This window comes from Notamacropus eugenii, chromosome 5 (assembly GCF_028372415.1).
Source record: "Notamacropus eugenii isolate mMacEug1 chromosome 5, mMacEug1.pri_v2, whole genome shotgun sequence".
NCBI lineage: Eukaryota > Metazoa > Chordata > Mammalia > Diprotodontia > Macropodidae > Notamacropus > Notamacropus eugenii.
Window position 1 is genome coordinate 7,826,164 of NC_092876.1, and position 21,527 is coordinate 7,847,690.

At 38.9% G+C, this 21,527-nt stretch overlaps 1 protein-coding gene across 3 annotated transcripts in view; it reads left to right on the top strand.

The window, feature by feature from the left end:
• The first annotated feature begins 1,271 nt into the window (after positions 1–1,271).
• LOC140508266 (homeobox protein MSX-2-like) overlaps positions 1,272–21,527 on the top strand; it is a 30,216-nt gene continuing 9,960 nt past the window's right edge. Inside the window, exons 1-5 of one of the 3 annotated variants that reach the window (XM_072616069.1) lie at positions 1,272–1,459; positions 1,889–2,020; positions 6,854–6,980; positions 8,167–8,262; positions 20,402–21,057. In XM_072616069.1, coding sequence (XP_072472170.1) covers positions 1,988–2,020; positions 6,854–6,980; positions 8,167–8,262; positions 20,402–20,838 — 693 coding nt within the window. In that variant the 5' untranslated portion in view covers positions 1,272–1,459; positions 1,889–1,987 and the 3' untranslated portion in view covers positions 20,839–21,057. Of the gene's footprint in view, positions 1,460–1,830; positions 2,021–6,853; positions 6,981–8,166; positions 8,263–20,401; positions 21,058–21,527 lie in introns of those variants that run through there. The other 2 variants (XM_072616070.1, XM_072616071.1) reach the window with 2 other exon arrangements.

The following is a 21,527-nucleotide window of genomic DNA, read 5'->3' on the forward strand; positions in this document are numbered from 1 at the left end:
ATATGAACAGGCAGTTTTGAGACAAAATAATCAAAGCTACCTATAGTCATATAATAAAATGTTTAAAATCACAATTGATTAGAGAAATACAAATTGAAACAACTCTGAGCTACAACCATATATCTATTAGATTGGCTAATGGACGGAAAAATGATAAATATTGGAGAGTATGTGGGAAAATTAAAACACTAATGTACTGTTGGTGACGTTGAATACTGATTCAACCATTCTATAGAGCCATTTGGAACTATGCCAAAAGGGCTATAACATGGTGCATCTCCTTTGATCCAGCCATGCCACCACTATGTCTGCATCCCAAAAACCTGAAAAACAAAAATATGTACAAAAATATTTATGGCAGCTCTTTAATGGTGGCAAACAATTGGGAGTTGAGGGCATGCCCATCAATTGGGAAATGACTGAACAAGTTGTTGTATATAATTGTGATGAAATATTATTGTGCTAGAAGAAATGATGAGCAGTGTGCTCTCTGAAAAACCTGGAAAGACTCACAAGAAATGATGCAAAGTGAAATGAGCAGAAATAGGAGATATCGTACCGAGTAACAGCACTGTTGTGTCTACTGTGGGTAACTTAGCTCTTCTCAGCAATGCGATGATCCAACAGAGTTCTGAAGGACGTGTGATGTCAACTGCTATCCACCTCCCGAGGAAGAACTGATAGAGTCTGAAGGCAGATCAAAGATACTTTTCTTTATTTTCATTGGGGAGGAGGGAGAGGGTTGTCTGTGTTTTCTTTCACAGCGTGACTTACATGGAAATGTGCTTTGCATGACTACACATGTATAATGTATGTCCACTACTTGCCTTCTCCATGGGGAAGGGAAAGGAGATTGCAAGAGAAGCTGGGACTCAAAATCTGAGAAGAAGAATGTTAAAATTGTTTTTACATGTAATTGAGGGAAAATAAAATATTAAATAAGGAAGATGTTTCTAAAGTGGAGAAGATAACGCATTCCATTTTCTGCCTGAGGGGAGCAGGTGGGAGAACCAGGAGGGATCCAAGGCTTAGAGACTCCCATGAGCAGGAAGACAACGATGAGGTCAAAGAGCTGGGAAAAGGCCTGGGGTATGGAGGCAGGAAGACAGCTGGTGGGGAAGAGGAGGTGGGGCTCTATGGGGCGCACAGTCAATGGGGGGTGTGGGGTTGGAGGCCTGGGCTGGGGCTGGGGTGCCCAGGGATGGAGGGCAGGGCTTGGGGCTGGGGCCTCAGGCCACTGGAGGCTGGCGAGGCTCCCGGCCTCCTGGGCGGGCCAAGGCGGGGCTCTGGGGCTGGGAGGAGCCGCCCTGAGCAGATTACTTGCAAACCTGAGCCCAAGCCGCTGAGGTCACTTTTTTTCCAGGAAGCAAAACTGCTGAGCACATGAAAGACCCCAGGACGTGGGAGCCAGGACCCTGTCCAGCACTCTGCTTTTGCATTGGGCCTTATCCTTCCCAAGGTGAGTGTTCTCAGCAACCTCCAGAAGGGTGCTTCCCACCCAGACCTGGCTCCTGGACTGGTTCCTGACCCCTGCTTCCTATCCAAACTCCCCATCTCATCCCCAGTGCCCTGGGGTGCCATCCCCTCTCTCACCAGTGTGGCCCATAGCCTGACCTTCAGAACTCACCCAGAGCCTCAGTGGGAGGGACAGCTCTGACTCTGGAGTTATAGAGACTGACTGGTTTTCTCCATCTGGGCTGTGAAGCCCCTTCCTGATCCTGGGTGTCTATGGGATAATGGGGGAGGGAAGTGGGACAGGAGAGAAGGAAAAAGAGAGGGTGGGAAGTGGTCACCGTGTCCACCTTGCTGCCCTGCACCCTTCTCTCCCAGGGCAGTGCCAGGGCCTTTGTAACCCCTGAGGAGTCTCACCCTCTGTCAATCCTTGTAGACCAGCCCCCTGCCTCAGGGGTGAGGGCAAAGACATCTCCTCCTCCCCTGCTCAGCCTGAAGAGGACCAAGCCCTGGCCCCAGCAGGGAGCCAGAGGGAATGGCCCCTGGACCCCAGAGACCCCCCTGGCAGGTGAGTGCAGAGCAGCCTCAGGCCTGACCAACCTCAGCAAATGGGCATTTCTATTGATACAGAAGATTGTCTATGAAGTTGCCTATCTCTCTTATCTATCGTTTCTTAAAATAAATACATATGAAATAGAATGCAGTAGGAACAACATGGTCCTGCCCTCTTCTGTGTTTTGAACTGTTTCATTAGCTTTTTTCCATGTCTAGGAATAACTCCCCCTTCCCCCCAACTTGCTGCCCTCATGGTTTTGATTTTTAAATTCTCCTTCATCATTCCTGACTGTCCAAAAAAACTAACAAATAATTTCTTTGCTCTCTTTTTTTGTTACACACACACACACACACACACACACACACACACACACACACACACACATTTAGTTTCTGCCTGGGCTACTTGACCCAGAGATTGTACAAAGTAATTTTGGGTAAGATCTGGTAGGGTACTGAGGGTGAGAAAGGTAGAGAAATGGGACCTCATTTTAAAAAGATTCTTAAGCTTTCCCAGAGCAGTTTGAATCTGACCAAAAAAACTATTTCTTTATCAGTCAATTAGCATTTGTTAAGCCACTGCTGGCTGCTTCTGACTAGATTTAGAAAAAAGGGTGAATTCTTGGAATTTTTCCAAGTCCTACAAGTTCTTCAGTAGTGGGGGAAGGGAGATACTGAAGCAGTCACTAGGTACCTATCAAATAAGCAGGCTTTAAGGATTTTAATAACAGAAAACATTCAGTCAGTTATGTTTCCCAAAAACTCTTTTGTGGATATTTTTCACAACAACCATGTGAAATTAGATACTCTTACTACTTTTATTTCACAGTTGAAGAAACTGAGGCAAACAATACTTAAGTGACTTAATTAGGATCACACAACTAGTAAGTTCCTGAAATCAAATTTGAACCCAGATCTTTCCAACTCTAGTCCCAGTCTGGTTCAATCCATGTAGAGAGAGTTTTCCTTGGCAAAGTCAAGGCCCAGAACTATGTTGGAGACTGGAGAAAAGAAGCCACTGGGAGATGATATGAAAAGGTTTGTAGTTGAAGAGAATGCAAGCATTCAGGCAACTAATATTTCTTATGTGCCTACTGTGTACCAGGCTGAGCTCAGTGCTGTGGATACAAAAAGAGTCAAATAATAGTTTTTGTCCTCAAAGAATTCACAGTGTAATGAGGGAGATGACAAGCAAGATGTACTAGCAAGCCATAGGCAATATAAATAGTCTGTAATTAAAAGAAGGAAGGCACTGGAATTAAGAGGGGTTGGAAAAGGCTTCATGTCGAAGGTGGAATGTTAGTTGAGACTTGAAGGAAGCCAGGATGGAGAGGATTCCAGCCATCTGGACAGCCAGAGGAAATGTGGACAGATGGAATGTCTTTTCTCTGGAAAGCCAAGGAAGGCAATATCATTGGATCAGAGAGAAGGTGGTGGGAATTAAGGTATAAGAAGGCTGTAAAAGCAGGTGATTTCCAGGTCATAAAGGGTTTTGAGTGCAAGATTTTGTATTTAATCATGGAGGTGATAAGGAGCCATTGAAGTTTATTGAGTAGGGGAATCACATGTTTGAACCTGTGATGTAAGAAATTCACTTTGTGGGCCAAATGAAGGATGCATTGAGGAGAGTCCTGAGGCCAGCCAACTCACCAGCAAGCTGTTACTAAAGTCCAAGCATGAGGTGATGACAGTCTCTACCAAGATGGTTACATCATCAGAAGGAGATTTTTTGAGAGACGTTGAAAAAGTGAAATGAAGTGGTATTGGCAGTAGAGTGGATAAGGGGAGGTAAGAGATAGGACACAAAGCTAATGTCCCCTAGCTGCAGGGACTAGGAGGATATTGATGCCCTTAACAGCAGTAGGGAAGGTAGGCGAGTTGGGGAGCTTTAGGCAAAAAGATTTAGGCAAAAAACTGTTTTGGGCATGTTGAATTTAAGAGAATAACTGGACATAAATTTTGAGATGGCCGAAAGGACTTTGTGATCAGAGGTGACTCACACGGAATTAATTTTTAAATTAAAATAAGAGTCAAGATATTCAGAGGAGAGTGTTTAGGTGTCCACGATGAGGGCTGGAGAGATAGGGGTACAGGAACTCCAAGACTGGATCTCCCTGCATGGGCCATCTGGAAAAGAATTCACGGACTCAAGCATTGTTAAGGTCAAGGTGGTAAAGAATTATTATGCCTTTCAGCAGGCAAGAGTTCTTAGGGAACCTGCAATTTGAATGGGCTACAGGTAAAGTTTATATAGGATATTCTATAGTAAAACACATACCAAATATGCTAATTAGGTGATTCAGGGTGAGATTAGGGTATGGTTAAGGAGTGGCTAAAGGAACATGCACTTTTGGTATCTACTGCACAGGTATTTTACCCAGAGTTCATCAGGAAATAGCCCAAGGAGGGCTACATGGAGGTATGGTTTAAGGCCTGAAATGTCACTAAGTCACCAATAGTCAGGACTGACTCAGGAATAGCAGGCTGCTCTCATCAATGTCTTCTTAGACAAGATAAATGTAAGGGAGTCTACATATGTCTAAGTCTGGGATACATATGATTGGTCAGTGAGTAGTAAATGTCATTATAACCCAGTACACAGCCAGTTTAGCCAGGACACAGATGGTTCAGACTAATAAGTTTTATAGGTGCAGCTGGTTACTATAGCACAAAGGGAGATAACGGTTGTTGCTGGGGCGTCCTTGGGTTGGGGAAAAACTGCCTTTGAGACTTGGAAGAAATGTGATTTTTAGAGAGAAATGTGATTTTAGAATTGGTCCAAGCACATGCACCTGAGCACCCCAACAGTCATTAGTCCATAAACATTCATTAAATGTTTACAATATGCCAGGCATTGTCCTAAGGACTGAGGATTCAAATGCCCACAAAGACAGTCCCTGACCTGATGGAGTTTACAATCTCAAAGGGAAAGATAACACACAAAAAGAAGCCTATAATGGCAAGGGGAGAACACACCAGACACTGGAGCATGGTGTAGAAATAAGTCAGAAGTCTCAACGTAGTGCAGTCAGGTGAGAAATGTGAGAAATGACATGTCTGAGTTCAGCCCTCTTCTCCAATGGAAGTTTGGTGTTCATGGTCCCACCCTCTAATCAGAGTGGCTGGAGGTAGTGTTGAGATGGTGTACTAATGAAGCGAAGGTGCAACAGGACAATGCTGTCCCAACAATAAGCTTCCTTGGGAATGGTGGAGACAGCCTTCAGAGAAGTCCAAAGGTAGTGGCATCAGGTGAGAATTGAGATACATGAGTTGCATTCTCTCCTTAAATGGAGGTTTGGAATTCATGGCCTTACCTCATGGTAGTGAAGGATGTATATGGGAGGTTTGAGAAGCAAGAGGTTTGCCATAGCTTCTGTTGTAAGTTAGAAAAACAATTAGACATGAATTATCAATCAATAAAAGTACTGCCTTCCTCTAGTGAGAGCCCATCCTATGTGTAAATACTGAGCAACGTAGAATTGTGACTCAAGAGGCCCTGGAGAAAAGGACAGGTTTGTCGATGCTTGGGAACCTAAAAAAGTGTGAAAAGACCATTAATGTCTTAATAGCTCAGAATTTAAATAATTTAGAAATAAAAGTTGTAAGAGAAATATGGATTTCAAAAAATCATAAATTGGGTATGTTACAAAAGAAATCAAAATGATGAAAACATAAAGACTGCTGTTACCCACAGTACTGAGAATTGTTCCTAAATAATAGAACTTCTGAAAAAGCAAGTCATAGCAGTAATGAAAATGGTAGGTAATGAAATAAGAGAGCATCAAATAACATTGGTGTTCTACATGTAGCGGATTAGAAAAGCAGATAACACCTCTCAGGTATCAAGGCATTTTCACATCTGGCCAACCTCTTGTATTTCATCCATCAGTCTGCCTCGTAACTCATCATCCTGACTCCCTCTCAGCAGCGTCTTAGACTTTTAGTGATATTTTTAGATTACTAATTTCTTATACACTGGCTATGTCTTTCTTATAAATTAGCTCAGTTTCCATCCCCAGATAATGAAATATTACATTTTCAATAATGAAGCAACTCTCCTGTCCCCATCATAGTTATTCTTAATATATAACAAAATATGAAAATAAAGGAATATATGCCCTTAAGAAGTAAAAGCAATTATAAACATAAGATGTTTTAACTGTGATAAATCTTATCTATTGTCACCTCAAGCCTTCAACATACCGATAAATAATTCTTCTTCGCATGGCTGATAACAGGTCATACTACTACATACATACATACTACTCAGAACAGTCCATATTGTGATTAATATCTCTTAAGAATCCTCTTCATGTATTCCTGTGGATAAGACTTTCAGACTTATAGGAAGTTAACTACACTACTTCTTTTTCTTCCTTCTTCACTGATCACAGATAATGTCTTTACTACCCAGAATACACAGTACTTGCTGGACTCTCACAAGCTCTTCATAGAATTTTCCTATAAGAGTTGTGATGAGGAAGAAATTTCACACCACCTTCTTTCTTTTTTCTCCATAGATTCTTATGCCTTACTGATAGAACACATACTTTCCCCCTGATTCCATAGGGAGAAACATTTCAGAGTAGGATATTTGTCAGCTTTATCCAACTGCAAGTATAAATTACTTTTCTCAATTATTTTATGGTTTTTTTTAAATTTTCCCAATTCAACTGGGCTTTCAGTGATGGCGGTTTTAATTGTTGCCTCCAATAATCATAAATGGTATAACCTTTAGGAAATCCCTTCTCTGCACTTCAGTTTACTCCTGTAAATTGATGAAGGTTGGACTGGATGAATTCTGAAGTCTCTTTCAGCTCTAAGTCTTGTGAATTTTGATGGTTAGGAGTCACTGACATTCAAGGATGTGGCTGTGGACTTCACCCAGGAGGAGTGGTGCCTCTTGGATCATTCTCAGAAAAAGCTGTACAGGGAGGTGATGCTGGAAAATTCCCACAACATGCTCTCTGTGGGTAAGTAGAGCTTCCCCTGGGAACTCTGACTCTGCCATCAAAGGAGTGTCTTCCTTACTTCCCCTAGTGTACAGGATTTGAGCATTCATTAATTATTAGAAAGGCAAAAGTGCTGATCTCTCCACAGGATCCTCCTGATCCCCAGTTTTCACAATAAAAAGTCTTTGCATCTTGTGCCAGGATGCTGGGACTTTCTTTTGTTCCTCCTAGAGCTGTATCTTTCCTATTTTTTGTAGTTTTCAGGTACAAAATGAAAGTATTATAAAATCCCAGACTGGGAACTAATCTCAAAGTTATCTAGCCTACTAACTTCTTAAACATGAATTTTGCTGGTAAGATCTCTGAAAACTGCTCATTCAACTTTTCCTTGTAAATGGGCAATGAAGGGAACCCCTTACCTAACAAAGCAACCCCTCCCTCTTTGGGATGGGGCTAGTCTTTAAAAAGCTCTTCTTGTTAACAAACATAATTTTGTAGCTCATTATTTCTCTTCTTGCCTTTATAGCAAGTCTGTCCTTGTTTCATTATTCCCCTAAATTCCAAGTTAGTTGATGGGAAAGGAAAGGGATCCAATTTACATACACCTACTATGTGCTAAGTACTTTACTAATTTTATCTCATCTGATCATCACAGTTCCCTGTGAGTCTGGTGCTATTACTATCCCCATGTTACAGTTGAGAAAACTAAAGCAAATAGAGATTAAGTGACTCTCCCAGGGGCACACAACTACAAAGTATCTGAAGCTGGAATTGAACTTAAATCTTCCTGAATCCAGGCCCAGGGTTCTCACCACTGAATTACCAGCTGGCTCTTTATGATACAAATCCCCTTCATGAAAGGATTTGTTCTGTAAACTCTGGACTCAGTCAAAAGGCTGTGACAGAGGACCTAGAAGGCCACATGTAGCCTCAAGGCCACAGGGTCCCACCCCTGTCCTAGATAATAGAAGCTATGAAATAGGACCATCTTTCTATGAAAGAGGCAAAGACAGAATTTTCTAGTTTCAAATGGGTTGAATGATCTCCTCCTAACCCCCAAACTTCTAGTGATAAACACCATGTCAACCGTCCTTGAGAAAGCATGGGAATCATTCTGTCATCCTTGCTTGCATGGTCCCTTTCCCTAAAGAGGAGTAAAGTCTAAGTTTCTCTCTGTCCTCATGTCTTCTTTATTCCTCATGTCAAGGAATTCCAGTTCTCAGAGAAGATTTGATCTCCCATTTTGAGAAAAAGAAAGCATTATGGATCTTGGATCAAAAAGGCCCAAGTAACTCCTGTCCAGGTGAGTGAGATGAAAGGATATATGAGGGCTTTAATCACAAAAAAAATCTGTGTTGTAGCAAAGAGAACGTTAGGCTTGAGGGGAGAAAAATCTGACTTGGAATTCTTTTTAAAATGCTTTTTAGCAATGTGATGCAGGGAAAGTCACTGAACCTCTGAGCCTAAAAAGGAGCAGTGTTGGGAGAGATGACGAGTGAGTGATTCCTAAGTTGTGAAGCTGGATGATTGGGAGGGTGGTGCCCTGATATCAGTAATCAAGTAAGATGGGAAAGCTGGTGGAACTATAAGGAATTTAGTTTTGTTCATGGGAGAAGGAGAAGAGGGAGAGAGCGGCAGAGTATCCAGAAAAAGGGGGTGATTGACAGTACCAGAGGTGGCAGAAGTCAAGAAGGATGAGGATGGAGAACAGGCCATTTGACTTAGTCATATGGAGATGATTTCTAACTTTTCAGGGTATTATTTTGTCAAAAAAGGAGACTGCAGAGAATTTCAAAGACGGCAAAAGAAAAAGAGTCAGAGATATCAGTTGTAGATGGCCATCTCTAGATATTTAGCAGTGAAAAGGAAGAAAGATATAGGACAATATCTAGTGGCAACAAATGGATCAAGTGAGGCTTTTTTTGAGAATCAGGGAGACTTGATTTTATTTGTGGCAGTAGGGAAGGAGCCAATAGATAGGGAGAGATTGAAAAATAGTGGAATGAGAATGAAAGTCGAATGAACATTCTGAGGCGAAAGACTCAACTTAATAACACAATCTATAAACATTTCTTAAGCACCTACTATGTGTCAGACACTGCTAAGTGCTGGGGTTACAATGAATGAGAAGAGGAGACAGTCCTGTACTTAAGGAGTTTAAGGGAAGACAGTAGGGGGTGGGAAACACAAAAGGAGGTAAGAAAGAAGAGGAGGGGGGCTACCACTGTGAAAATACTCATTCATATATGAATGAGGTGGCAAATGGCAAGAGAACTTTTAAAACCTCTCTTGTGAGGGATGCAAATTCATTTTTTAATTTTTAGCCCCCAAACCAATCAGCAAAATGAATCACTAGATAATACATAAGAGATTCTTTTTCTATTTTGCTAATGACAAGTAGCCTATTAAATGTTAAATGCCTTTGATGTTCAGTTGCCTATATTGCTTTGCATTTTTTCAAGAAATACTTTTATGTTAAGCAAGGTTTGTAAGGAAAGAAATTGTCAGACTTGAGTTTCTTCTTTCTCCCCTGGCACACTATCAATATCCGGACAGAAACTTTACAGAATGACTGACCTATGTTTCCATTTGGATTCTTTGAAAAGCTGCCCAATAGAAGAAAAGGAACCCAAGGAGAAGATAACTTCAACTCAAAAAAAATAGCCTTAATACTACAATGAGAGGCAATATTAGTTCTTTTTTTGAATATTGATTGTGATGGTGTATCACCAACGCAATATTCATAGCACTGGTGGTGAACAGCATAGTTCTCAATCACAAAATATAAAAGACTTTCTATATAGAAAGCAGAAGAAAAACATTTATTTAGACACCAGAAAGGTAAATCCCAGAACCAGAAAGCAAAATCCATCATGGTAATCAAGCAGTTAATAAACATGATCACCACAGGGAGCAAAGCCATTCCAAGCTTCTCCCCACAGCCAGGGCCTTCTCACAAGCAAACACTCATGAGTCTGAGCCTTGCTGAGCACCTGCCTTCCTGCATCCTCTCTCCTCTGCCTGGACCTCACTCACTTGCTTCCTTCTTGTTCTTATCTAGTTCCCCCTGTTCAGCAAGTTTCTCCAACTACATGTGACTTAGGCTTCCAGGTAATTTAAACAAATCATTCCTATTAATGAATGAGAAAGATCTTAACATTTAAAGTACTCTTACAGTTGGTCATTGATGGTTTCAAGGTGTCTTGTCATGCCCATGGTTAGTGAACATGTTTTCCAAAGATCCTGCTATCTGCACTATTAAGAACATAAACATTTGTAAGATCTTGATCTGATGATTACTGCACTAATGAGATGCAATTACAAGGTAGGTAACCCTGTAGTGACAGAACTACTCTGGGGCAGAATATTACAGAAAACAAATGTTGGTATGTGCTTACCTGTGGCTATCTATTGGGAATCGATTTGCACTTGCAGGTGAAACTTTTCTAGCAGTTTGGAAACAATTTGATGAAAGGTTGAGGAACAGCACATGTTTTGCTTACTCAGAAGGAATGAGAGTTTGATGCAATCACTTCTTGACCACCAAAATCATCATATGCCTGATCATTATGGTTTGGAATCTGATTATGTTTTCAATGGACACATGCTTATTGTCTCAAAGAAAACATATATATATTTGTAGCAAAATTGGGCAATCACTTACAGCTTAAGGTACCATTAAAGAACATTTATCTGCAATCTTTTAGACCATAGTCATGAACCTCCAGTGTGTTCATGAACCATTACATGGGAAATGCTAATAGTGAATTATAGTGCTAATAGTGAATTCTGCTGTCTGCTTCTTGTAAGAAGGAAAATGGCCTGAATAGATAGAATATTTTTGAACGTGTGAAATGCATGGATTTTTTTCCCTTTTGTTTATTACAAGGACTCTTTTATTTAGGGAACATTTATAATTTTTTTATTTATTAAATCCATTTTTATTAATTAAATTTAATCAGTTAAAATTAATTCATTATATTTATTAATTTACATTTACTATTTATATTATGGAATTAATTAAAATATTAGATTTAAATATTAAAAATAGATAATAGCTAAAAGCGATGGGTCATAACGCTTGTCTGGTGAAGAGAAAAAGTAGGGTTGGCAGATACCTTTTGATCTAGACATGAAAACTGAAAAAAACAAGATTAAAAAGTATCAACAGGAAAATTACATTCTAGTCAAAGATATGGAATAATTTTAATTTTTAGTATATTACAGCATATACTATTAGAAAAGTTGAATATAACACTGAAAAACATACATGACAAGTGAAAAATTTATACCCCTTCCTCAGCTTAACATGAGAAATTTACAAAGGATGACCAAGTGATAGTGCATCAAAACTGGTCCATATAGAAAAGCTGAAATCTTACTTGAGCACAACAAATTATAAAGAGCAATCAACAAAAGTTATTTGTTTTCATTTCCAAAAACTGGAAGTGAAATGAAGTAAGGTCATCTAGTGCTAGGGAAAGAACACATTCAATCCCAGGGTTTTGAGTCCTAGTGTCTTCTGCAGGGATGTTGGTCATGTCACTTACCTATTCTGAGTTCAGGGCTTCAGGTGTAAAGGGTAATAAGTACCCTACCTGTATCACAGGTTTGTTGTGAGCATCCAATATCATTTTTCATAAATTAAATCATCCTGAAGATGTGAGTTAATGACATTTTCAGTTGATTGACTTTGCCCATTAGGTTTGAAGACTCTTCCTTTTGATTTGTGAGATAGAATATGTCAGTTTGGTTTTTTTCAACGGAGAGAAGAGGATTTATTTCTGTGTGTGTGTGTGTGTGTGTGTGTGTGTGTGTGTGTGTGTTATCTGTGTGTGTGTGTTTGTTTCCTTGAGATGCAGAGACTAGGTGTGCAATGAATGAGACTACTTTGAAGCTGAGCATTTCTATGAAAAAAATCTCACCAGCAAAGATTTATGAGTAGTGGTCCCTGTGACTTCAATTTGAGAGAACTCTGTTTCTCGGATATCAAGATAGTGAAAAATCACAATAGTCACTGTGAATTTGTTCAAGATGGAAAGGGATTTAGACAATTTTCAGCCCTGATTCAGTGTAAAAATATTATGTCAAAGAATGACTTTTTTCAGTCTAATGAAGGTAAGGAATGCTTTACTAAAAAGACTGGGCTTCTTCATTCATATGAGAAGCCTTCCCCATTTCAAATATATCAAAATATTTGACAGGAACTGACTATCAGCTTGAGTTTCAATGTCATTAGATATCAAAAAAGTTATACTGGAGAAATGGTTTTCGTAGGGAACAAAGGTGGAAAGGCCTTAAGCCATAACTCAAATCTCATTGACCGCCATAAAATTTACACTGCAGGGAACCTTTTGAATGTAATCAATGTGGAAAGATTTTCAAAAAGAAATCTAATCTTTCTCAACATCGGAGAATTCACACTGGAGAGAAACCTTGTAAATGTAACATTGTGGGAAGACTTTCAGGCAGATTTCCACTTTTTTTCTATACATCAGAGACTCCACAAATTCATCAAAATCAGAATCCACACTGGAGAGAATCCTTGTGGAAAAACTTTCAGATAAATTCTAGTCTTTCTACACATCAGATAATCCACACTGCAGAGAAAACTTATGAGTGAAATCAATGTGGAAAGGCTCAGAAGTCACTCTAATCTTCCTCAATATCAGAGAATCCTTACTGCAGAGAAAACTTCAAGACGTTCACACAGAACATCAAACTTTTGATGAGAATTGCTACAGGTGGATGTCTTTCCCTGGTAAAAGTTGATGGGATGACCTTGGCGTAGCCTAAGGAAAGGGCCCCTTGACTTACTTTCCACATTTTGCTATGTCCTTTCTGAACAGGAAATTTCCCCACCTGACTAATCCTGAGCCTGGCTTTTGAAATCCTGTGACTACGTGACTTGCTGTCAGCTATGACTCATGCCTGGAATCAAATACAGCTGAGGGAGTTTTTCCCTCTACTTTGATATATGTCAGGTCAGTCTGTATCCTTGAAGGGATGAGTCTTGACATTCTTATAACTATGTCCCTCCTTTTTCTTTCATAGCAAATTTTTATAATCAGGCAAAGTGAGCAGTAGAAGTTTGTGGTTCAAGGGAAAGGGTCAAACGTTCAAGGATGGGTAAAGTGATGAATTGTTGTGTTTGTAGGAAAGGCTGTGTTAGTAATAAGCTCAGACTGTCTTGATGCTATCCACTAATCCATATTAATTACCCTATAATTAATTGTGAGCAGTCTCTTCTATGGGAGAAAGTGAGTGAACCCCATCTTGCTGGGCTTGGGAACTGGGCACATAGAGACTAGTCTGGTCCTCCTCACAGAAGAGCTTGATGACCTGGAGAATGGTTTCATGACTCTTTAGTTGGTGGGACCTGAGCTACTTGCCAATATCAGTCAACTTTTTGAGGCACATATTGAGTCCTGGGAATTCTCTGACCTAGGAGACTTGGCTGCATTCAGGACAAAAGAAAGGTGTGACCTCAACTTCCTAGTTTCTGGAGAGACATGCTTGGCAAAAGCTGTATCTACAGTCAATTGTGATTTTTTTTGGAAAAGTAGTTCCTACAGATAACATACAGGATTTTGTTCTTCAGTTGCCAGACCAGTTCAATATTAGCAATTTCTCTGTAGAAAGATAACAGGGAGGTGAGTGTCTTGGTTAGAGAGAAAAATCCCTTTCCTTTTTCTTGCTGGGCTCAGTATCTTGTTCTCTCTTGATGAAGCACAGGTGGGTCAGAGGAGCTAGATTCCTTTCTATTTGAACCATTTCTTCTACCTTGCTCATATCTGAGTCATGAATGGAGCCCCCATTAACCAGAAAGCAAAGTTAGGTGAGGGAAGAAGAATCTTCTTCACCATCTATGACCTTTTCCCATCCACATCCCATCTCCAGTGGCTTGTTAATAGGATATGGGCAACTATCTCTCTAGTCATTCTTTGAAGTCCTAAATAAAGGTGGGAGTTTAATTTATTTCTATGCATGCATGCATGCATGTGTGTGTGTGTATTTGTTTCCTTGAGATGCAGAAACTAGGTTTGCAATGAATGAGACTACTTTGGAGCTGAGCATTTCTATGAAAAGAAAATCTCATCAGCAAAGATTTATGAGTGATAGTTCCTGTGACTTCAATTTTGAGAGAAATCTATGTCTCAGATACCAAGATAGTGAAAAATCAGATCTTAATCTGACCATGGAAGACCAAATTCATAACAATGTGATCTAAGGATCCCTTTTTTAAAATAATGGATTTTAAGGAAAACCCCATTTATGTATATGCTTTTCACTCTTTTTAATAGGAATGAGTGTTTCATGTACAATTGTCTTTTTTATTGTACCGTGTTATAGAAATGCTTATTTTATTGCGTAAGTTAAAAAGAAAAGAAAAATAGGAATGGGTATTATATTTTGTCAAAAAAATTTCTGCATCTATTGATATAATCACGTGACTTTTGTTACTTATTGACTTAATTAATTATGTTAATAAATATTGAACCAGCCCTGCATTTCTAGTATAAATCATCAGTGGTCATAAAGTATAATTTTTGTGATATATTGTAGTCTCAATAATTTATTATTTAGGATTTTTGCAACTATATTCATTAGTGAAATGGGTCTATAATTTTCTTCTTTGGTTTTTGCTCTTCCTGGCACCCTGTATGTTTCATTGAAGGACTCCTTTGCCTATTATTCCAACTAATTTAACTAATATTGGAATTAGTTGATCTTTAAGTGTTTGATAGAATTCACTTGTAATTCCACCTGTTCCTGATGATTTTTTCTTAGAAAGCTCATTTATGGCCTGTTCAATTTCTTTTTCTGAAACAGGTTGATTTAGATACTCTACTTACTCTTCTGTTACTCTATTCTAGGCAGTGATGTTTTTATAAGTATTCTTCCATTTCACTTAAATTGTTAAATTTATTGGCATATAATTGGGCAAAATAACTTCTGATAATTTCTTTAATTTCATCTTCGTTAGTGTGATATTTGCGCTTTTCATTTTGGATAGTAGAGATTTGGTTTTCTTCTGTCTCTTTTAAAAATCATACTAGCAAATGGTTTGTCTATTTTATTGGTTTTTTTTAAAACTCCTAGTTTTATTTGTTAATTCAATGGTTTTCTTTTATTCAGTTTTATTAATCTCACCTTCCATTTTCAGAATTTCCAATTTGGGACTGGAAATCCCAAATCAGGGATTTTTAATTGGTTCTTTTTCTAGTGTTTTAAACTGCATATTCAATTGTTGATCTGCTCTTTCTCTGTTTTATTGATCTAAGCACTTAGAGATGTACATTTTTCTCTGATTACTGCTTTTGTTGCATCACATAAACTTTGATATGTTGTCTCATTATTATAATGATTCTCTTTTGTTAAATTATTGTTTCTATGACATTCTTTTAACCCACTCATTCTTTAAGATTAGATTATTTAGTCTTCGATTAATTTTTAATCTGTGTTTCCATGGTCCTTTATTAAATGTAATTTTTATTGCACTATAATCTGAAAAAGATGCATTTAATATTTCTGCATTTAACTATAAAGCTTTTATAGCCTACTATATAGTCAATTTTTGTACTGGTACCCTGTACTACTGAGAAAAGTATGTATTCCTTTCTATTCTCATTCAGTTCTTTCCAAAGAGCTATGATATCTAGCTTAACTAAGATTCTATTCATCCTCTTGATTTTCCCATTTTTTTTATTAGATTAATTTAGTTCTGAGACAGGAAGGTTGAAATCCCCCACTACTATAGTTTTACTGTCTATTTCCACCTGTAATTCATTTAGCCTTTCCTTTAAAAATCTGGATGCTATAGCATTTAGTGCCTATAGGTTTAGTATTGATATTACTTCATTATCCATGGTACCTATTAACATAATGTGATTTCTCTGTTTATCTCTTTTAATTAAATCTATTTAGTTTTAACTTTGAGATTCTGATTGCTAACTCTGCTTTTTTTTAAATATCAGCTAAACTATGTTAAATTCTTCTACAACTCTTTATTTTGGCTTTATGTGTGTCTCTCATTTTTAAGTATTTTGTGTAAGCTACATATTGTCAGGTTCTGGTTTTCAGTTCATTTTGCTATGTTTCAGTTTTATAGATGAGCTTATCCCATTCCTATTCAAAGTTATAGTTACTTGTATATTTCCCTCTATTCTATTTTTTTTCATTGTTTATCCTCTCTCTTTTAACCTATTCCTCCTCAAAAATCTGATTTACTTCTAACTACTGCCTCTCTAAGGCATATACCCTTCTAAAAGGCTCTCACTTATCCTATCCCTTTACTTTCCTATTTCTCTGTAAATTAAGAAGACTCATATTCTATTAAATGTATATGTTATTCCTTTTTTAACCCAGTTTCAGTAAGAATACAGTTCTTGCAGTACCCACCCTCCACCTGATTTAACTTTCCACTGTACCAGTTCTTCCATTCACACCTCTTTTCTATGAAATAATTTGCTCCATTTTACCTCTCCCTACCCAATTTTATTTTTAGTATCATCCCATCATAATTAACCACAAATCTTCTTGTTTATGTATTCTCTTTTAATCTACCATTATAATGATAACATTCTTAAGAGTTACACATATCATTTTTCGATAAAAAAGGTAAAAGTTTAACCTTATTAAGTCACTTTCATGTTTACCTTCTTATATTTCTTCTGATTCTTACTAATTTTCTGTTCAGTTCTGGTCTTTCCCTGAAGAAAACCTCAAAGTCCTTTAGCTCATTAAATATCCATTTTTTTCCCCTTGCACTTAGCTTTACTGGATAGGTTATTATTGGTTGCAAACTCAGCTTCTTTGCTATTTGGAATATTATATTCCATGACCTTCAGTCTTTTAGTGTAGAAACTACTAAATCTTGCATTGTCCTAACTATAGTTTCAATATATTTAAATTGTTTCTTCTTGGTTTCTTGTAAAAGTTTTTCTTTGAACTAGGAGTTTTGAAACTTAGCTACAATGTCCCTGTGAGTTTTCATTTTGGGATCTCTTTTGGGAAATTATGAATGGATTCCTTTCCATTTTTATCTTACCCTTACTTTTAAAACTTAAGGAGAATTTTCCTTTATAATTTCTTGAATTATGTCATCTAGACTTCTTGATAATAACTTTTGGGTAGTTCAGCAATTCTTATACTGCCCTCCTCAATCTGTTTTTCATATCAGTTGCTTTTCTAACGAGATATTTCACATTCTTTTCTATTTTTTCATCTTTTGATTTTGTTTTATTATTTTTTGGTGTCTCATGAAATCACTAGCTTCCTTTTACCCAATTCTATAATTTTTATGGAGTTACTTTCTTTGATAAGTTTTTACATGTCTTGTCCCAATTGGTTAACTTTCATTTCATAATCTTCTTTATTTTCTTGCATTACTCCTTTCTTTTCCCAATTTTTCTTCAGCTTCTGTTATTTGATTTTTAAAGTCCTTTTTAAGCTCTCCCAAGAACTCTTTTTTTGGACTTTTGATCATTTTCTGTTGTTCTTTGAAGCTTTACAAGAGGCTATTTTTGTTTTCCTGTGAGTTTGAACTCAGGTCTTCTCTATCCATAGTAGCTATCGATGGTCAGGTTCTTCCTCTGTTTTTCTTTTCTTTTTTTTAAACTAATTTTCTTAATGGCTTATTTTTCTAGCTGTTAACTTTGCGTTAGAAATGGGCTCTGCCCTGCGGGTGTAAGGGATAATGTCTTGGACTTCAGGTTACTTTTTGTTATGGTTTTCTGAGCTCTACCTGGGGAATTTGAGCCCTTGATTCTTTCAATGTTCTATAGTCCAAGGTTAGGTGTGGTCGTTGCTTCTCTGGCTCACACCTTGGGCTATAAGTGACTTCAGGTTATACTCTCCATCCCTAAACCCTGACCAGGCACCCCAACACTGCTACCACTCCAATCTCTCTTACACTCTGTGACCACTCAGGCAGTGGCAAGCATCAGCTTACTTCTCTGCCCTAGAATCAAAACTAGGGATTATTCTCTCCTGTCAGTGACCACAACCTGCAATACCCCTTCACCTTTGCCCTTTGAGTCCTTATTCCCCAATGCAGACTCACTCCCTCCTCACCAGCAAATACAGCCTAGGACTATGTCTGGTCAGTGAGCCTGGGTCCCATGTCCAGTGTCAGTGGAGGGTCTCACAATTTTCCCATAATCAGCCTCCTGACCACTATAACATCCATCAGTGAGGTAAAAGCTCCCCAGGCTAAGGCTGCTACCTATACAGCTGCCCCAGTGATCGCTGTTTGCTGACTAGGTGGTATCTGCCTAGAGGTAACTGTATTTCAATCAGGCCAGACCACCATCCTAGGAAGTCAGATCTTTCTTAACATCCTCTTAAGGTATCACAGACTGGATCCATGCTTTCCCCTGACTTTTATTTCTGCTGCTCTAAAATTTACTCTCAGGCAGGATTTTAAGTTATTGAGGGGAGGAGAATTTGGGAGAACCGGGTAGTTTTCTGCCTTATTCCACTGTCTTCAAACAATTCCTTGTTATTACTTTCTTATGGGCAGAAGGTCATGGAAGATTAAAGTACTTTGATGAGGTAGACTGAAGATCAGTTACAAAATGGAGCTGGTTTGGTATAGGAATTAAGAAAAACAATTGAATTCTTTCTCCTGAATACTGACTCCATCTTGTGCTATTGGAGCAGCTTAGTAGTGTAATGGATAACACCAAGTCTGCAGTCAGGAAGACCTGAGTTCGAATCCAACCTTAGACACTTACTAGCTGTGTGATCCTGGGCAAATCACTTAACCCTGACTGCCTCACTTTCCTCATCTGTGAAATGATGTGAAGAAGGAAAAGAAAAAACCACCCTAGTACCTTCACCTTCAAGAACAGCAACCATGCTGCTGGTAAACCATTTAACTTGAAAAGGTTACAAGCCAAGACTTTTTGTTCACAGGTGATTGTGCATTCAGTGCAGCCTCTGAGGCTCAGATACAACAAAGTGCACATCAATTCTCTGCTACTTGGCCTAAAATTATTTGGCCAAAAATTAACACCAAGAAAACAGAAGTCTTTCATGAGCCAGCACCATACCATCCTAATGTGGAATTATCAATTAAAGCAAATGGAGAAATTTTGAATATTGTATTTAAGTTCACTTACCTTGGCAGTATGCTTTCCAGGGATGTACACATAGAAAATGAGCTTAGGAACTGCATTGTCAGAGCCAGTTCAGTGTTTGGGAGATTCTGAAAGAAAATGTGGGAGAGGAGGTATTGGGCTGCCTACCAAACTGAAGATTTACAGATCCATGGTGCTGACCTCATTGTGAAACCTGGACAGTCTACCAGTGCCACGCCAGAAAAGAAAAGCTATACAAGTGAACTTCAAGTGAATTTACAGTTTACTACACTACTTGTCATTAATCAGTGGAAAAATAAATCTTTTATATGGTAGCTGGCAATTCATTTGTTGCCTTTTTTTCAGGAATAAAACCAAAAAAATGAATTTCTCTCTCTCAACAAGAGAGCTTGTTATATTCTACTATTTTTATATTTTATCCATGTATGAGTGAGTATTTTCACTATATTCTAGTATAAATCAAAATATTCTTGGTGGTGCAGTGGAGAGAACATTGGGTCTAGAAGTCAGCAAAACCTGAGTTCAAATCCCACCTCAGATACTGACAAGCATTGTGGCCCTGGGCAAGTCATTTAACCTCTGCCTACCTCCTTTTCCTCAAGTGTAAAATAGGGATGATAGTAGCATCTAGCAGTGTTTTCCTGAGGATTAAATAAGATAATATTTGTAAGGCATTTGCTCAATCCATGGCACATGACAGATGCTACATAAATGCTGTTTACTATTGTCATCGATTTGTTGTTGTGGTTAGATCAGCTTGATACAGAAGATGAAAGATTAGGTTTGTCAGCTGTTCAATCCAATTTTGCAAACTTGTTCAAAGGAAAAACTGAACTGCAAAATGAATTGCTATATTATGTCCAGCATCTTCTAAGTCACAACTTAGATTGCTCTGTTTCTGTCTGTTTCTGTCTCTATCTCTCTCTGCCTCTCTGTCTCTGCCTCTCTATCTCTCTTTCTGTCTTTCTTTGTCTCTCTGTTTCCATCTCCGTCTCTCTCTCCCTCTCTCTCTCTCTGTCTCTGTCTCTCTCTCTTTCTCTGTCTCTCTCTTACACACACACACACACACACACACACACACACACACACACACACACACACACACACACACACACACATATCTCTTACCAGTTAGGCTACTTGAAATTTCTTTTTTCCCTTAATTTGTGTTGCTCCCCTGCCAAGTCTTCTAGCGACAGCTACAGCTAAGTTAGAGTCCTAACAGTGAAATTTAAAGATAAAATTGTCAGTTGAACTTTGTCACCCAGAATCTGCAGAGCCTGAAGCCTGAGTCATTGGATTCCAAGTAGCTTCTTTGTGTTTGTCTCTCTCCCACAGGGACCCCCAAACCCTCACCGTGCACCCTTCAAAAACACAAGAAAAAGAAAAAGCCTCGGATGCCCTTTACAACGGCACAACGGCTGGCCTTAGAACAGAAATTCCAGCAGAAAGAATACCTGCCCATTACTGAGCGAGCAGAGTTCTCCAGCTCTCTGAGCCTCACAGAGGCACAGGTCATGATTTGGTTTCGGAATCGAAGGGCAAAAGCCAAGCGATTGCAGGAAGCCAAATTTGAAAAACCGAAGCCAACAGCCAAGCCTCTTTTGCCTTCTCTTGCCCCACCCCTCTCATTGGGGGCCCACCTGCAGGGATCACCTGCTCTGTATGGGGCCTCAAACACCTTTCCTCAGGGCACACTGCAGCCAGTGCCAGGGATTTTTATAACCCCAATTACATATGCTCCCATCCTAGGAAGCACTAGTCTGTTTATGTAACCCCAAAGACTCAGCAAGCCTGAACTCCTTCAGATAAGTCCTAGACTTAAACCTAAGATCTGGATGTCCAGGAAGGGGCTAGAGATGTGAGCAAGGCAGTGTGTCTTGATCTGAGACTAAGAGAAATAACCCTGTAATGGGTAAAAGTTCTATGTATGACTTGCTTGAGGTTGAAATCACGGCTGGTATCAGTCTCCTGAATAAAGTTCTATCTGGGTATGGTGTGGAATTCTCTCCAGAGATTGGGGAAAGAGATCAGGGTGGGACGGAAGCTCTAGATCCAAAGTTCTATGTTCCTAGAAGAGGATTCCTGACCTGGACTTACTCAGAGGAGTCTATGGAGATATCCTTGAAATTTTCCCCCCATCCTCTGAAGCAATCTCAAAGTAGAACCAAGACACAACAAGTTGGTTAGTAATGTGGAGTGAACACAGTCAAAATCAGGCAGTTAAGGGCCTCTTCCTGCCATCTATAAAGGAAGTAAGAGCCCTGGCTGCAGCCTGTGGAAGCCATCCTAAGTTTGCTCTTTGTTGTAAATCTGTGAAAGTAAGATGTTTTCAGATGGTAATTCAGATCTCTGACCATCTCCACAGCACAGTGTCCAGAGCAGCAGGCTTTTGTAACGAAGTCTTTTGATTTTCCTTTTCTTATTTGATTAATACTAGCTGCATTTGAGATCAGAATTCTGC